The sequence below is a fragment of the Hippocampus guttulatus genome, chromosome 16 (genome assembly GCF_054856545.1).
Source record: "Hippocampus guttulatus isolate MCC_2025c chromosome 16, RoL_Hgut_1.0, whole genome shotgun sequence".
In the NCBI taxonomy this organism is placed as follows: Eukaryota; Metazoa; Chordata; class Actinopteri; order Syngnathiformes; family Syngnathidae; genus Hippocampus; species Hippocampus guttulatus.
In genome coordinates this window covers 6,870,397-6,887,223 of record NC_141276.1, presented here as the reverse complement: position 1 = coordinate 6,887,223, position 16,827 = coordinate 6,870,397, and the positions used below count along the sequence as shown (strand labels likewise).

The following is a 16,827-nucleotide window of genomic DNA, read 5'->3' as shown; positions in this document are numbered from 1 at the left end:
GTGAGAATACAGTACTACTAGAATAGAAAATGTGGAAATCTTATCGTATAATAGTTTTCTAACAATTATTATTAATCATTATGATCATTTTACAAGAAAAAAAAGGACCAAAATCATTCAGGAAATCCAGATTTTTTTTTTCCATTTGAAGCTGATGCATATTTTCTGATCACCACTGGGTGGCGCGCTTCGTCTGGGACGTGCATGCGCCGTAGTGGAGCAACAGATCAACGCGCATGCGCACTTGATTGTTTTGACTGAAAATGCCGTCCGTTTCGAAAACGGCGACCAATGCGTCTCCTCAAACCGAGAAACCGACCCACTATACGTGAGTATTGCACGATTCTCTCCCACGCGTGCAGGGCGACTCGTGGGACGTGTGCGTCGCCCTCGCTTTGTTCCAACTCTTTGGTTGGGTACGTTTACGAATGTTGCTTTCGCAGGGCTTTGTGACTGCCCCCAAAAAAATGCGATTCCACGGGCTTGAGACGACATCTCTTTCATGTTTCCCTGACATGGCGGACCATGGCGGGATAGTTAAAACAAAACAAAACAAAAAAGAATACGCTCCGTTATAGTACTCTTTCCCGCCATTAACTTTGCAGGCTAATCGTGGTTTTGCCACGAGCTGCTAGCTCGCTACCCTCCGTCTGCTTGTCAACACCTCGGCCTTTATTTTTGTGTTCCCCTCGCTCGCTGTCTTCTCGCTACGTGCTTTAATTGACGTACGGTCAAGGGATTCCCACCAGGGTTGCGTCGCAATGCGTTCACATTCTGCTACGTGAATAGGAGGCCTGACGCTAGTAACCCAAAACACATCCAGGGCTCATCTTTCCCAACATGAATTGAGTCAAGGCACGCGGTTTACAAAAGAAAAATGTCACGGCAAAACACCAAACAACAAGAGTCCAAAAGTGAAAAAAGTATGACTATGAGTCGTGAGTGAAAACGCTTTGTCCGTTAAACGCTTTGATGATGTCCTTAATACTTTAAAGCTTTGACGGCCTTAAACTTTTTAAGCCGTTAAAAAAAAGGCGCCCCCTCCTGCTGTTAAGGGCTTTTTGATTGAGCTCTGGAGACAGATTGTGGTGTTCCACAACATCCATCCATCCATTTTTCGATCCGCTTTATCCTCACAAGGGGGGTGCTGGAGCCTATCCGAGCCGTCTTCGGGCAGTAGGTGGGGGACACCCTGAACTGGTTGCCAGCCAACCCCGGTTGCCAGCCATTCTTTATTTGTTGTGTTTCACAACAAATAAAAAATAAAATATACAATAAGAATGTACTCTAGCTTCTCTGGAAAAAAAAAGTTGGTGTCTAGCTTTTTCTGTTCTTTAGTAATTAACAGTAGAACATGGTTTCACCCAATAAATGGGTTGGATTTCATTTGCAAATTTAAATGTCCACTGCAGTGAATGATTTAATGAAAAGAAAGACAAATCCCTCCATTTTACTTGGGCCACTTTGCACATTTTGGCTCTCATTAGTTCACAGAAACTCTTTCTTCAGGTTCTCTTTGCAGGGCGCCCGCTTATTATTTAGGCAGCACAATGAAGCCTCCACCCCCTGGTGGAGGACTATTTGAAAAAGTGCTTGAGTAGATATGCAGCAAAGCCCGCATTTTAAGTGTAACTGACAAATCAGTTAATTTAATTGTGGCAGCCATAATTGCAATCAAGATTGAAATTTCATTCACTGTGCAGCCCTACCCCCTGGTACGCACAAGACAAGCCCCTTTGGGTTTCATTTTTAAAACTCACTTCAAACCCCTTTTTTCCCCCTTTGGTGTCCGACAGAGCACAAAACTAGAGCCCTTATTTTTATTGTATTTATTTTTAACTTTGGTACAAATTTTTAAATTGTTACATTCAATCTTTTTTTATGTCTCGTACCTTGTTTCAACCCCGATGTTGTTTAATGTTGTGTGCAGTTGATCTCCTCTCTGGCTGTACTACATGGCTACAGATATCGATTGCAAAACAAAATGTGTTTTGATTCGAAGTCACTTTTTTGCAATACTATTCGACTCTACCAAGTTCTGATCGGCAAGACAGATATTTTTTTTTCGTTCCCCCGAGTCATTGAATTAATGTTGTCTAACCGGACTTGTCATTTCTACCCTTTCAGCTACTTGAAGGAGTTCAGGACCGAGCAGTGTCCGTTGTTCCTGCAGCACAAGTGCACGCAGCACAGACCGTTTACGTGCTTCCACTGGCACTTTCTCACCCAGAGGCGGAGGAGACCCATCCGCCGAAGGGACGGCACCTTCAACTACAGCCCCGACGTCTACTGCACCAAATACGACGAGACCACCGGCATCTGCCCCGATGGAGATGAGTAGGTCGACATTCACGATGCTCGTTTGCATGCTGGCGGCGATACTTGAAACATGCCGTTACCTCTGCCAAGAAGCTTTGTTGATGTGGAACCGCCTGTCGACAAGTTTGAGGATTTGCTTTAATGGGGAGTGGTGCCAGCAAGGTCTTCCCTGCTGGCCTTAACACGATCAGAAGCACTTACCTACATGGTGACATTTCAATACCTTTAGTAAGGGATTTGTTGGGGTTATCACTGGAACATTAGTCATTTTCTCCCATTGTATAACTTCTGCTCAGGCCTTTGTCAACATTCATTTATTCATGCAGCCAGCCTTTCATTCGTCCACCACTGGAACACATTCAGTGCGGGAGTCCAACTTCATGCATATAGTCTACTCGTTTGGGAAAAAAAAAAGAAGTATTGAGGAAAAAAAAACAAGCTCCTTCCATCAGTATGCCGCCCCTGACAATGGCAGCTATTTTTATATGACCTTACCAGTTGTCATAGCAACTGTTGCTGCTTGGGCTCGATGGTGAAGTCGGTGCATGCAAGAAGTTAATAATGCAATATATTTCCAATTGGGCTCACGATGGACGACTGTACTACTTTCTTTTTTTTTTTTAATTGTTTTGTGTGGGTGGGAAAAAAAAACATTTTGTCCCCATCTCATGTCAGCTGTCCTTATCTACACCGGACCACCGGCGACACGGAGCGCAAGTACCATCTCCGCTATTACAAGACGGGCACATGCATCCACGAGACAGATGCCCGGGGGCACTGCGTGAAGAACGGCCTCCACTGCGCGTTTGCCCATGGCCCTCACGATCTCAGACCCCCCGTCTATGATATCAGGTGACCACAGAAAAACAAAATACTGTTTTGCTTGGCGATGGGCGGAGAGTGAGAGGGGGAGTTTCATTTTTATAGATTATTTTATGAATTATTATTTTTAGACTTTTTAATTGCTCCTTTCAACTCTTTGGACTTCAAATTTCAGATTTTATTATCGATTTAACTTGGTAATTACTTTCCACTTCTGTACTTTTTACAGGCATGTTTTTGTTACTTTTTAATTATTCTTTTCAACTTTAAAATAATTGTTTTTACTTTTCAAATGTATTTTTATTTTGACTTTTACATCAAAATTAAATTAATTTTCCAAAAAGAGAGGGTCAAAATATCAAAATAAAAAAAAGCTTTACAGCGTGATTCATTTCACTGCTTGGCTCATTACTTTAAAGGATATAAGGTGCGCATAGTGCCCTGAATCAGGCGTAATCATGTAAAAATAATACTGAAATATGTCACCAGAGAGATCCAAGCACAAGAGGTGCTCCAGAATGGACAGCTGGGCCCCGGTGAAAGTATTCCTGACCTGCAGCCTGGTGTGTTAGCCAGCCAAGCAATGATCGAGAAAACCCTGACGGAGGACCCCAGGTGGCAAGGTGAAAGACGCCAGTTCATGTCAAGAACTGTTAACTTTGACACGCTCTCTAGTGAGAACATAAGATGAGACTAGCTGTGCCTTTTTGGGGTTTTTTTTCCCCCCCGCAGACACCAATTTTGTTTTAGCAAACTACAAAACGGAGCAGTGCACAAAGCCGCCCAGATTGTGCAGACAGGGCTATGCTTGTCCGCACTACCACAACAGTCGAGACCGCAGGCGCAATCCACGCAAATACAAGTACAGGTGAGAAGTTACCTTCATAAAGAATTACCAAATACAAAAACTAAACATCCGACTTCTCTTTGGGGTCCTTTAACTCATTCAGTACCAGCCAATTCTAGACCAAGTCTGAAAAGACGTCTAAAAACGTCTTTGGGAGTGAATGAGTTAACCTGAGTTATTAAACTCTACATCGGGCAAGTCGGTATTGTACCTGTGATTGCTGTCATAGACTGCTGCTCACCAGCGTCGAGACAACACCTCCCAAAATCATGTTTAATTTCTGATTTAAATCCTGTTGATTAGTTAAAAAAAAAAAAGTTTACAAAAATCAATTTCAAGCCATCAATGAATCTAAAAAGCTAACAACCCTGCTGCCCCATTTTTGTTTGTATCTTAAATTATATTCCAAATGTTACGTCATCTAAATTATATTCAGAATCTGAAGCAAATTAATTGAACCATGATATATTATTCCAATATTTCAAGGGGCGCCTACTGTGGATGAGAAAGGCAAACATTTTCCATTGTAATATCACACAACAGGTCGACGCCGTGCCCCAGCGTGAAACACGGCGACGAATGGGGCGAGCCCTCCAAGTGCGAAAGCGCCGACGCTTGCCAATATTGTCACTCACGCACGGAGCAGCAGTTTCACCCAGAGGTGGCTATCAAGTTTGTCCTTTATCAACACAACACGCAAGTATGACGTTTGTATCTAACTTTGCTTCTTCTCTCTCTTCCCTCCCATTCCGAGATCTACAAATCTACCAAGTGCAACGACATGCGGCAAACCGGCTACTGTCCCCGAGGGCCGTTCTGTGCCTTTGCACACGTCGAAAGTGAGTCATTCCCGACACTTTCAAAAACAAGTCGTAAAAGGAGACCAACTAGCATAAAAGTTAGAACAAGCAGTTACTGGAATGGCACGAATTTGAGCGCAGTCCCCAGTCAAGGTCAAATTTGGAACCAAACAAAAACAAGCAAAGGTTGCCCGCTCTATTTGTTTTAATTTGTCTTTGTCCTTGTGAGTGAATTCCTCTTTGATAGAGGGGTGAGGCGTTTACGATAAGAGCCATCATGTCTCCCCCCCACAGGAATCCCCTCCACCGAGGATACCATGAGCTCATTGCTAACGGCCATACATTCCAGCTCGCATTCCCAGCCAGGCCCTCAGCAGTATTCCGAGTGTCCGGTCGCAGAGTGGACGACGGCCGGCGGCTCCAGCACCAGCAACGGACAATTGGCGAGTGTATGTCCTCCATATATGGCTTTAAGTCATTTTAAGACTTTTATGAATCAATACATTCACACACCACCGCAACAAAGTACAACCGCAATGATAATCAGTGAAACGAATACCTCTCCGACAGTAAAGTGGGCACCATTATTTTCAAATGAAATGGAGGTAGTGCCATCGATTAAAAATGAAAAATGTCACCTCTGTCTGTCTATTTGATGGTATCGAGATTAAAACATATAAACTAACACATAAAACTTACCATGACTCTACCAAGAAATACCTCTCTTGTATTTGAATCGGTGATTCCCAACCAGTAGTCTTTCATTTGTTACCCAAGTTACCCAATTTTACCCAATTGGTGTGAAGACGACTTAACGACTCCAAAATGATGGAACCCCCCCCCCCCCCCCCCAAAAAAAATGTATCTTTGTTCATCTCTCTATGCCGGCGACGTATAGTGGCAGGCAGAGCAATTACATGCACTTGTGTGGGTGTGTACACCAAGATTAAATGCATGGGAAATTAAAACGTGCTTTGTGTGTCCCTTTGCCCCCCGATCCCCCGTTTCAGACCCAAAACAGCGTCTTCTGCGCAGTGAACCCCCTGGCGTCCAGCTTCACCTCCAGCATAACGTCCAGCTTGGCCTCCAGCATCGGCTCGGACAGCTCCTCCCCGACCACCTTGTCCACCATGAACGCAAAAGCCACTCCCTTTTATCCCGGGAGCAACACGGTGGAGTCAGTCATAGGTACGAGGATGTCGCACATTTGCCTTTTTATTTGATTCCCCCAACCCCCCCCCCCCCCTGCAAATCCTTTTAACTCGTTCACTCCCAAAGACGTTTTTAAACGTCTATTGAGACTTGGTCCAGAATTGGCTGGTACTGAATGAGTTAAACTTCTCATATCCCCTCCCTCCACTTAGGATCTGCTCTGGACATCAACTTCAGTGATATTAACGTTGCGTCGCTTGATAAGGAGCTAGAAGAACAAGACAACAGTGTTGGACTGGAAGGTAAGGACGAGAAAATGTAGACATGACATGAGTGGGTAGAACAATCAAATTGGCCACACAATATAATAATAATATGCACTCAAAATGCTAAGTAGAAGACAGAAGACAAGAAGCTCTACCCGCAGAGGCCAACGCAATTTGCAGTTTCTGGCAAATATGGGCTCTATTTCCAACCTCGACGTCCACTTTGTTCATCAGAATGATATGAAACCCATGAATGTGTATTTTGTGCGTACATTTGCAACCCCAATTTTTTTTTTCGCCCCCCCCCCCATGTCATGTCTTGGGCAAATCTAAAAATGAGTTAACCCACCAAGTGACCACTTCCGCCTCAGGTCACAGAATGTTCAGCGGCTCGGCCCCGGTCAACATTCCCGGCTCGCTGGCGCGCTCGTCCTCCTTCAACTCGTCTTCGTCTCTGTCCACGTCGCCGCTGAGCTCGCTGTCGCAGTCGCACTCCCTGCTGTCCGGCGCGGTGTCACAGCACAACCACGCCGCTAACATGTTGGCCAAGCAGGAGCACGGCCTGCTGGGAACGCCCTCGTCTTCTTCCCAGAACTCCTTAGGTCAGTGTACATACCAGACATCCAACATAAGAGTGCAACAAAACAAGTTATTTGTCCGCGTCCAAATGAAATGATGTGGCGTGACCTTATATGGGCAGTTCGTGGACAAAAAAAACCCTCTAGCATGACTAAATTGTTTTGTAAAAGGGCATGTACGTTTTCACATCTGTAATCAGAAACGGACGAATGAATACTTGTTCCCAGCATTGGACATTCGAAAAGGAAAACATGAGGAAATTTGATGAAGCTTGATTATTGTTGTAAAGAATGAAAATAAAAACAAGAACGGAATTTCCCTCTGACTTCATATTTACCAAATAGGATTATCCTGTCACCCGAACACATGTTAGGAAATTATTTATTTGAACTGTTGGTCAGTGTTTTAATTTTCTGGCGTTGACTCCTTAACAGAAAAACGTTTTACGATGAAATCAGCGGAGCCAGCAACCTCTTCCCATGGATATCAGTTGATGGATTTCCATATTTTTAGCCCAGTAGAATTATAGCAGTCGTGATTTGAAATACACACTTCAAAAGTGTTTGTTGACATTTTCGGTACAGGCTTGAACGGCGCTAGCAGCATTTGGGACTTTGTGAGCGGCAGCTTTTCCCCGAGTCCGTCCCCGGTCTTCAGCAGCCTGACGTCCGCGGTAGGCGGCGGCGACGTTTCACGTCTCTTTCGGGAACTGGATGAGGCCAAGAGGAAGATCAAACAATGGGAGGAGGCCTGGCATCAGGTCAAACAGGTACGCTTTCAAAAAAAGGGGCGAAGTAGTGCACGTGGTTGACAACCAATCCGAACAAACATCATGTGCTTGATGTCGCAAAAGTGCTGTGCAGATATTTACGCCATTCTCAACAACAGTGCACAGCACAGAACAAATTTTAGTTCATTCAAAAGAAACAAAACGGTGGACTAATAATGTTTGAGAATTGTCCAATTTTTCTCATTCCCTTGCGACTCATTTTAAGTGTCAGAGAACATTTAAGACTTTACATTTAGTCAATGTTCTTGACAATGGCCATTCTTTGGGTCAGTGTTGGGCGATCAAGAAACATTTTACATCCATACCAATTAGTTTTAGGAATGACAGTTCACATGTCAAAAAAATACTGAGATCTATAAGAATAATGTTGCCCCAAATCTCTCACTTTTTTTTTTGTGGAATTATTTTTAATGTAAATTTGAACCAAAATTGACTGACCCAGCTTTCCCAAAACTCAACGGGCGCCTTTACGCGGCCTTTCAAAGCCAATCTGCCTATATTCACCTGTATTCTGCCATCAGAGGTCGTATTAGCTACAAGAGAGGCACCCAATTAAAAGGCTGGGACGTTTGACAGCGTTGATCAGAATCAGAATCAGAATCATCTTTATTGGCCAAGTATGTAGAACACACAAGGAATTTGTCTCCGGTATAACACGCTGCATTAGTATCATCGTAAACAACAAATCATTGAACCATTTTAGAGTAACCAGTAGCAGTATTTGTAGTACAAGAAGAGTGACTACGTCAGTGACTGTTTAAGGAGTTAATGGCTAGAGGGAAGAAGCTGTTTATACTGTTTGATGCATAGTATAAACCTGATGGATCGAATTACAGCACAGTATCTCATTGTGGGATCCTCGGTTGCTGTATAAAAGCGCAAACAGTTGTTACTTCACTGGGTTTTGTATAAAAGGCAAAGATGACTGAATGCCCGAACCGACAGATAATGTCACTGATGCAGCTACGTCTGGTTCAAGAACTTGCAGCATTTTTCAAGTATTGGAATTTGTCAGCCTCAAAAAAAACCCCCTCCAAAACAAAAGCTATCACTTCGCTCATAGGCATGCGAAGCCTGCCAGAAAGACGCCCACGAAGCCAAGGAACAAGCCAAGGCGGCGGAGTCGGAACGGCAGGTGGCTGAGCAGAAACGGGATGAGACGGAGCGCAAGCTGAAGGACCTCCGGGGCGATTTTGACGCTCTGTGCCGGGCACCCGGAGCGCTGCTCCTGCGCAGCTACGGCGAGCTGGAACAGCTCTCCCTGTCCAAGCTGCACTCGCTCAAGAACCAGCTGCGCAACGACCTCGACCTTATAGACGGGGTGAGAAAAAATACCCAGCGCACCCCCCCATGCGTTTCTAACCCACTTATTTCACATTTGTCTCCTCTCTCCTTCCCTAACAGGTCATATATCGGCTTCAGTCAAAGAAATGCGTAGTTTGCCAAAAGCACGACCGATGCGTTGTGCTGCAGCCGTGCCAACATTACGTTCTATGCGAGAGCTGCGCGCCCAGCAAAGCCGAATGCCCCTACTGTCGAACAAAAATACTAAAGTGGTGATGTACGCTCACGCACGAGAGGTACTACAGTATGTCAAACGACTACGAATAGATATTAACTTTTGTATATTTCATACAACACTTAAAAGGTCGAAGGAAATGATGCTTGACTCGTACAAATGTATCGAACGGCGAATCACGTACAGGGGATTCGGATGTTGAGGTTTTGCTCATTTTACGTGGCCAACAGCTTCAGTTAGCAAAAAATTGTCAATTTGGCTACGGCAAGTAAACTCTACAAAAAACGGGTCCTTTCTCAATAAGTTAGGTATCATGGAAAACGTCATTCATTAAAAGTCAAACTCAATTGAAATATCTAACGATTTAAATTTGTGCAATTTTGATGATGTGTCAGGAAATTAGAATATGATCAAAAATGAACAAGCCAAACATTGGCTTTCTGGAAACTGCAAGATTCCAATACATTGAAATGCAGTTTCACTTCAAATGGCCTGTTTGAGTTTCTCAACAAATTTAAAGTGATTTGGTCCCCCCGAGAGAATTCAATGTGTCCTGAATCTTCGCCATCATTTTCAAATGCACTTAAGTCAACATTCCCTAAACATTTCTTAAAGACACAGAAGAGGAGAACCCACGAAATGTACTTTGTATTCAAGTCAAGATGATCATATTTTCTTGACTGTCACGATAAAAAAATAATCCATCCCAGTGCACGGGAAGGCCAAATGTCTGAGGTGATGTCACGCTTAAAATGAGCAACTTCAAATTCGACATCCACTTTTCCTTGCGTCTTCAATTGTCAAAAATTCCCTTGTGTTTTGGGAGAGCAATTAAAATTCAACACTATGCAGATTGAATCTTTGATGTAAACAAAACAAACAAAAAAACACTATTTGTACTGCAAAGTTGTCAAGTGTATTTCAGGTATTGGCGCTGAATGTTCATTTTTACGTAAAAAAACAAAACAAAAACAAATAGTTGACATGAATGCAGCCAGTTAAGCAATTATTCTGACCAATTTCCCGAAGATTTCTTAATTGAAGCACTTTGTCGACGTGGGACTATTACGAGGGTATCTAGACATTTTGTTGAAGCTGCTTTGTAGGGATTCTTTTTTTTTCTTTTTAACTAGTCATACTTTTTATAAGTATACCTATAAATATATATATATATATATATAGAGAGAGAAAGATTTTTGCTGTGTACTGTGAAACATAAATGGACCATTTCATGTTTCCTGTTGTTTAAATCATAGCATGATTCTGCATATTAAGATTGAATAGGAAACTTCAAGTATTTCATAGTGGCTACTTTCATAGTTTGATTTATAAAATAAACAAGAGAGAAAAAAATCAATTGCAAACTTATGATGCATTTTAGGCCGAACCAGCAGCTGTAAAATGCGTCAAGTGTGCACACACGCTATATGCACATGGTTCAAATCAGTTATTTTTTTTTTTTTGAGAACATTTATAAGGAGGAGCATGTATTGTCTTTTGTGTGTGTGTGTGTGTGTGTGTGTGTGTGTGTGTGTGTGTGTGTGTGGGAAACTAGCCTCTAGAACATAACGGCCTCCAGCTCTCAAGTGCCTTAAGCTCAAATTGTAGAAGTGGAAAAGCTCCTTTTTGGTGAAATGTGTTTAAACCTGACCATACTTATATCCGGCCCAATTTAATTCCTCTTATTTTTTTTCGTCTTATTTTATTCTATTTTGATGGAACATCACCAGCGCCTGCGATCTTTGCCGTTGGCCGCAGTGCTCTTCCCGTGCAGCTTCGCTCTTTTGAGATGAGCTCTTTTCTTTTCTGGCCGTATGCAAAATAAAGGGCACCTTGTATTTGTACCGAAAAAAAGCTCTTAGGACAATTTCCGTGATGAACGTAATCGAGTCCGTCTAAAAATGACCTTCTACTGTGTTCATGAATCGCTCTCGCTTTAAAAAAAAAAAAAAAACATAGGTAGTGTGTCTCCAGGTGCAAATGATTTAGCTACTTGTTCGCTAAAGCTACGTGTTCATTTACATTCCCCGATGGGACAGGAAAGCAGCGCCGCGGGGGAAAAAAAGTGCATTTTTATCAGCTGTTTGCTGAGTTAAAGAAGCGGGCCATAGTCAATATGCACCAGCTGAAGCGGGGTACACACACACAATGATTTTAACATCTTAACCTTTTATTTTATTTTATTTTTCATGGGCCCACACATGGCGAGGGTAAAAAAAAAAAACACAAGTGTATACTTTCTGCTCTTATAGCACGACCGCTTCTGATCAGATCAGGGAAGGGCCACCGCAGGATAATCGCTCAGGATCATTTATAATGTATTATTTATTCGAAACATTGGATAATTGGGTCTTTCCATCCCTGTTGTCGGTACGTGTGTACCCCGCTTAAGCCAGTGGTTCTCAATTATTTTCTGTCATGCCCCCCCCCCCCCCAAGAAGAAGAAAACATCTCGCCCCCCCCTTATGACTAATTACCTGTAGTATCATTTGTCTATAAAATTGTTATAAGTACACCTCTGCATAACACTGTATCCTTATTAACGTATAAGAGAATAAAAAAGAAATATGGACCAACTTACAACAAAGAATAGCTTTATTAACTGTAACAGAAAAGAGTTAAAGTGCATCTGAAATGCAAAAGTAAAATTAAATCCTTAATTTAACTATAAATATTTTTTGACGGACCATGTCAAACCATACGATACTGAAAAATAAAATTCCCAGTCGATAAAATCAATAACGCATTCAAACTGATCACCAACATGAACTCAGGAGCACAATCTTAAAAAACCTTGATTTTTTTTTTAATCAAAGATGATGTCTGGATTAATACAAGTAGCAGTCACAAAACGGGATGATTGTTGGCAATATTCGGCACGTTTTCGCTGAAAAAAAAACTTATCAACGGAATTGGGGTGTAATGTCTTTAAGTGACGCTTTAATTCATTTGGTTTCATGCTGTCCACTGTCTTTCCTCCCACCGTAGTCACAGTGAAGCCAAGCGCTACATACGCTTCGTCATATTTTACTCGTCTTTGCTTTCGGTAGACCTTTTTCTCCGTGTCTCTCTCTCTCTCTCTCTCTCTCTCTCTCTCTCTCTCTCTCTCTCTCTCTCTCTCTCTCTCTCTCTCTCTCTCTCTCTCTCGACTTCGTGTCAACACTTCCTACTCATACTCCGTGCCATGTGCAAAGCGCGCATGCTCAATTCGAACAAAACACCGAGCGGATGCTCCCTGCCCACTCTGCCAAGGTTAGCGGCACTGCCCCCTAGTGTAGTCGAAGTGCAATTGCACTTTATTCTCGGACAGTAAAAAAAAAAAAATCAAAATAAAAAAGCATGTTCCCCGAGGCCAAACGCGCCCCCCCAGGGGGGCGCGCCCCACTATTTGAGAACCACTGTCTTAAGCCAATGGCTAGCAGTATGTCAATGGAAAATTCCGAGAAATGGGACCAGCCCCCTTTTTAAAAAAAAAAGTGTTTCCTTATGATGCTGCTTTCCAGAAAACTGGGAAGTCGGGACACTTTGGAGTTCGAACGACGTCGTCTTCACCACAACGACGTCATCGGTTGTTATGCGTTATTTATCGGGTCTTCTATAGAATCGCATGTTTCGCGAGAGTCTTTTCATACACCATTCTGTGAACCGCTTTCGTTCGTAAATCATAACACACCCTGCTTAATTCGTGTCTCGACCCGAATGAATCGAAATGATATTGAAAATGGAAGGATGACTCTTCCATCGATAGAATGTAAAGCCACTGATGTTTCCCAAAAGGACTGATTTAACAATGTAGGAAACATAATAAAAAATTTGGAATAACTTGATTTCAAACGTCTCCACTGCACTCCAGACACTCAAGTAATTGTATGCAAGCATTAACGTCAGTATGTCCACTTCAGGTTATGAAAAGGAAAAAAAAAAAAGATAAAAGTCTATTTTTGTCCAGACTTTGGCCATGTTTTGTAAAGGTTGCGACAGTACGCTTTGACTTGAAGACCCAATTGAAGCATCTAAGCTTGCCTTAAGCACAAATCGGTATCTCCCGACTTCCCAGCAGCCTCGAACGCAGTGCTAAATCTTTTTAAGTCAAGGGACAAGCTTGTTATCTGAATGACAGCGCGACAATCGACATCCACTCATTCCCATACAGTTTGTAGGAAAAAAGGCCGTCTTAAAGCCTTGAGCCGACTATAATCAATCCGAATTTACTGTAATCGTGTCAAACTGCCACAGTGTATTTCAATTGATGTTAAAAGCTCATTCATGACTACTGTAAAAAGTATAAATGTAGTTCCTTCACAAATTCTTTTTTTCTCCCCCTTTTCAATCATTTGTATTACGTTTGTAATACGTTCGGTTTTTCGGAACTGCCCCTGCAATAATGTCGCAGAGACCTGTACTGCTGTAAATTGTCACGAGTTTGTTTACGTGCTTTTATTTGGGGGGTTTTGTAACTTGTTTCATTTGACAGAGTCCTTTGGTCTTCATCATTTTTGCTTGTAAAAACATAAATAAAATAAGGATGTCTCACTCAAAATTTAGAGAAACAAACCAAAGTGATGTTTCCTGTAGCTGTCCAGGTATTCGAGAACATTGTCCCTTTTTAAAACGGAACGCCGCCATTTCGTGACGAGTACAATTGAATGCCTTGCGAGATGTAGAATTCTGTTTTTGAGGGCATTATTATTTCACTTAGCGGCTTAATAACAACTCTGCTGACGGCTTTTGCTTTCAACATAGACACACTTGGGCCCGTGTTCGTTGCCGTTTGACCAAAGACCTGTAATTTGTACTTTCACCTCAAAATTTCAGTAAAAAAACGGAAGTTAGTAAAGGAAGGAAAAGAATCACCTGCTACCTTAAAGATTTAATTAGCAGTCATAAATTATTTTTCTCCCGAGTTGACAAAAAATACAGACAACTCCCTTTGAATTGTGTTTTTACGGCCGGTTCAAAGGTTCTCTTAAGGATAGTGAAGGAAGTGACTGTGACCCTGATGTGGCCATATCGGCTTCAGTTTTCAGAAGTTCTCTACTCGAAAGGGGTTTATAACAGTGGGTGCTTTATTAATTTATATACCATACGGTGCTTTGGATTCACTGGCAGATACTTAACCTATTCCATCAAAACAATCCAAAACGTCCACTTAGTAAGCACTGCAGTTTAGTCTTAACTTTTTGTGCCTTTTTATGATTGGAGTTGTGTTTAATTAGTCGCTCAGAGGAACATCAAAACATTTTTAACGCGGCTGTTTAGTTTTGTCTGGAATTCAGAACATTCAAGAGTGAGAATTCCCCCAAAAATGCTATTTAATAAAAAATATATTTACCGTAATCACTATTTTACCCATAACAGTACGGCAGCAGACAGTTTGTAGAATATCTGTCGGGACCGTCTCGCTAACGATGCTAAGCAGCTCCATGCATTTGTTACAAGCGTCCTGTTTCGACCAGGTTACGTTATTTGAGTTTGCATCTAAACTGCTCACTCGGACAGTGACATCAGAGTTCAGAACTTTCAGAGATTTTCCTCACGGCTTGACTCAATAGCCGAGAGTATCAGGGAATGCAGACGGAGGCCATGTCGCTAACCATGCTAAGCGCTAAGACTGCACGGATAACCAGCTCCTCGGACATGGAAACACGTGTTCACAGAAGCTCAAGAACAATCCATTAAACAACTGCCACAAAAGTCTTGAGTAGCATGTCTCCATAGCTAAAATATGCACAATTAGCTTAGCTGGCTAGCAACTCTTCTGCTATTTCCCTTCTCTGGCCATTTTAGTTTCGACTGGAACAAATTTTCACTGCGCAATTTCATTTATGTTTTGTTTCAATAGCGAATTAAGGCGTAAGTGAAGCTAATTCTAGAAAGTGGTCTGACGTTGGTGTGGAAAGGGACTATATTTCCGTCATGGTCTGTATTTACCATCCTATTCAAGACAAGAACTTAAAAAGACAGCAATATTCAGTCTGTAAAGATGTAATTTAGATCAATCCAAATGTGAAACAAAGCGCACCAAACAGGAAGAGTCTTGTAAATGTAAATGCACACGGCATACTGTACTTTTGAATCTGTTTTGCATTTTAGTTGTTGTTTTTCGTTGTTGTTTGAATGATACAAACATGCGAGCCTGAAGATTTATGCAATCTTGTACACTTGTAATGACGTTGAGTGAGTAAAATAAAAAGTTAAAAAAAAAAAAGAATCAATGTGGAACCAGCTGTTCCATGTACTGTAGACATGTAATTATTTTTAACGTTTTGATGCCCTGAAATATTGAATGTATTGTTCTAAATTAGATATTCAATGAAGAGGTCACTGGAATATTATCATTATGGAGCGCAGTTCATTCATTTTGATGTAGCATCTAGTTGTAAACTGCTATTCAATAAAAACAAATGTATTAGCACTAAACTAAAGGTGTCCCCCCCCCCCCCCCCCCGGTTAACGCAGTGCTCGAATGGAAAATAGATTTAATGGGATTATTCCTGTCGGTGCGTTTAAATATTTGAATATTTTTTGTGATCATCTGTAGGAATTCAAACTGATAATCACAAGAATTTTACTGTCGGTATCTTGATTTTGTGTTCTGAACACAAACATATTGTATAGGTGCAGGTCCTACAGTACTACCAGACATGTTTTTCTCTTATTTTTTATTTTTTTTAATTTCTACATGAAAGATTGTGTACTGCATATTTTCTATAGTGGATGACTAGTTTGTTAACACTTGTTAAATTGTTACACTAAAGTGTTGTAATGGTTTACAGAGTTCACAAGATTATTTTTTATCATCTTGACAATTAAACAAAGTTTTCATCGATGTGTGATTGATTTTTTTTTCAATGTAATTGATTTAGCCCTTCACAGGTAGATGTAATTATTCGATACAGTTGATTCACTATTTCTGCCTGTATTAAGTACTTTATTGATTTCCCGTAATGATCAAAATGTATTTTAAAATATATACACTTGATATATTAATGTAAAGAAAAAAAAACATAAAATCACCAATTACAAAACGAAACTTCCTTACCTTGCATTTCATCCCCACAACCTTACACATCGTTATCTATTGTTATCTGAAAGTGAAGAAAGTACTGTAAAAGACTTATTTAAAAGGATTCTGGCCAAACTTACTTGTGAGTTGATTGGTAGCAATTCATGAATTTTGGCTGGGAAAGCTAATCCACTTCCAATGCAAAGTTATTTCAAAATCAATTTTAGCAACTTTCTGATAAAATGCATTTTAAGAGCCAGTAAAGAGACTATGCCACTCCTTTAAAAAGCAACGCCATAAGTCATTAGGTTCACCTACTCATCACATGAAAACATTTTGCCCCCCCCCCAAAATAGACCCACTCCTGAAGTAAGTTTCCCATGATAAATCAGTGCAGTTTGTCGTCCTCCCACCAGATGGCAGCCTATCCCTACTGTGCACGGGTTGAAAATCAAGTCCCTTAAAGATCACTGTTAAGCACTTCATACCTTAAATATTAACGCAGCATTATTAATTTGAAAGGCTTTTATTATCACATCAATATGCGCATTTTAGTCCGATAAAAGAGGTTGAGGACAGTAATCATGCTTATCATGAATTTATATGTCTCGACAGCTGTCTTTTGTGATGCCTTCAATGACATCCAGAGAAACAAACTATCTGGGCTAATTCCCGAAAATTAGCTTTAATTATTTTTGTTGGCGTATGATACATTTTAAAAATCCTG

The 16,827-nt window shown here is 41.4% G+C and overlaps 1 protein-coding gene across 1 annotated transcript; it reads left to right on the top strand.

Moving 5' to 3' along the window:
- The first annotated feature begins 258 nt into the window (after nucleotides 1-258).
- Nucleotides 259-15,923, top strand: unkl (unk like zinc finger). The gene is made up of 14 exons (XM_086133459.1): nucleotides 259-328; nucleotides 2,128-2,337; nucleotides 2,995-3,171; nucleotides 3,631-3,764; nucleotides 3,874-4,009; nucleotides 4,532-4,649; nucleotides 4,743-4,827; nucleotides 5,083-5,237; nucleotides 5,799-5,976; nucleotides 6,153-6,242; nucleotides 6,578-6,808; nucleotides 7,370-7,554; nucleotides 8,639-8,896; nucleotides 8,980-15,923. The coding sequence occupies exons 1-14, from the start codon at nucleotides 264-266 to the stop codon at nucleotides 9,133-9,135; spliced, it is 2,178 nt and encodes a 725-aa protein (XP_085989585.1). The 5' UTR covers nucleotides 259-263; the 3' UTR covers nucleotides 9,136-15,923.
- The last annotated feature ends 904 nt before the right edge of the window (nucleotides 15,924-16,827 follow it).

Bases quoted from the DNA above. Each gene is read 5' to 3' on its own strand.
- unkl (XM_086133459.1), top strand. From the start codon at position 264: ATGCCGTCCGTTTCGAAAACGGCGACCAATGCGTCTCCTCAAACCGAG. The intron at 329-2,127 runs GTGAGTATTGCA...CTACCCTTTCAG, and splicing joins GAGAAACCGACCCACTATAC to CTACTTGAAGGAGTTCAGGA. The intron at 3,172-3,630 runs GTGACCACAGAA...ATATGTCACCAG, and splicing joins CCCCCCGTCTATGATATCAG to AGAGATCCAAGCACAAGAGG.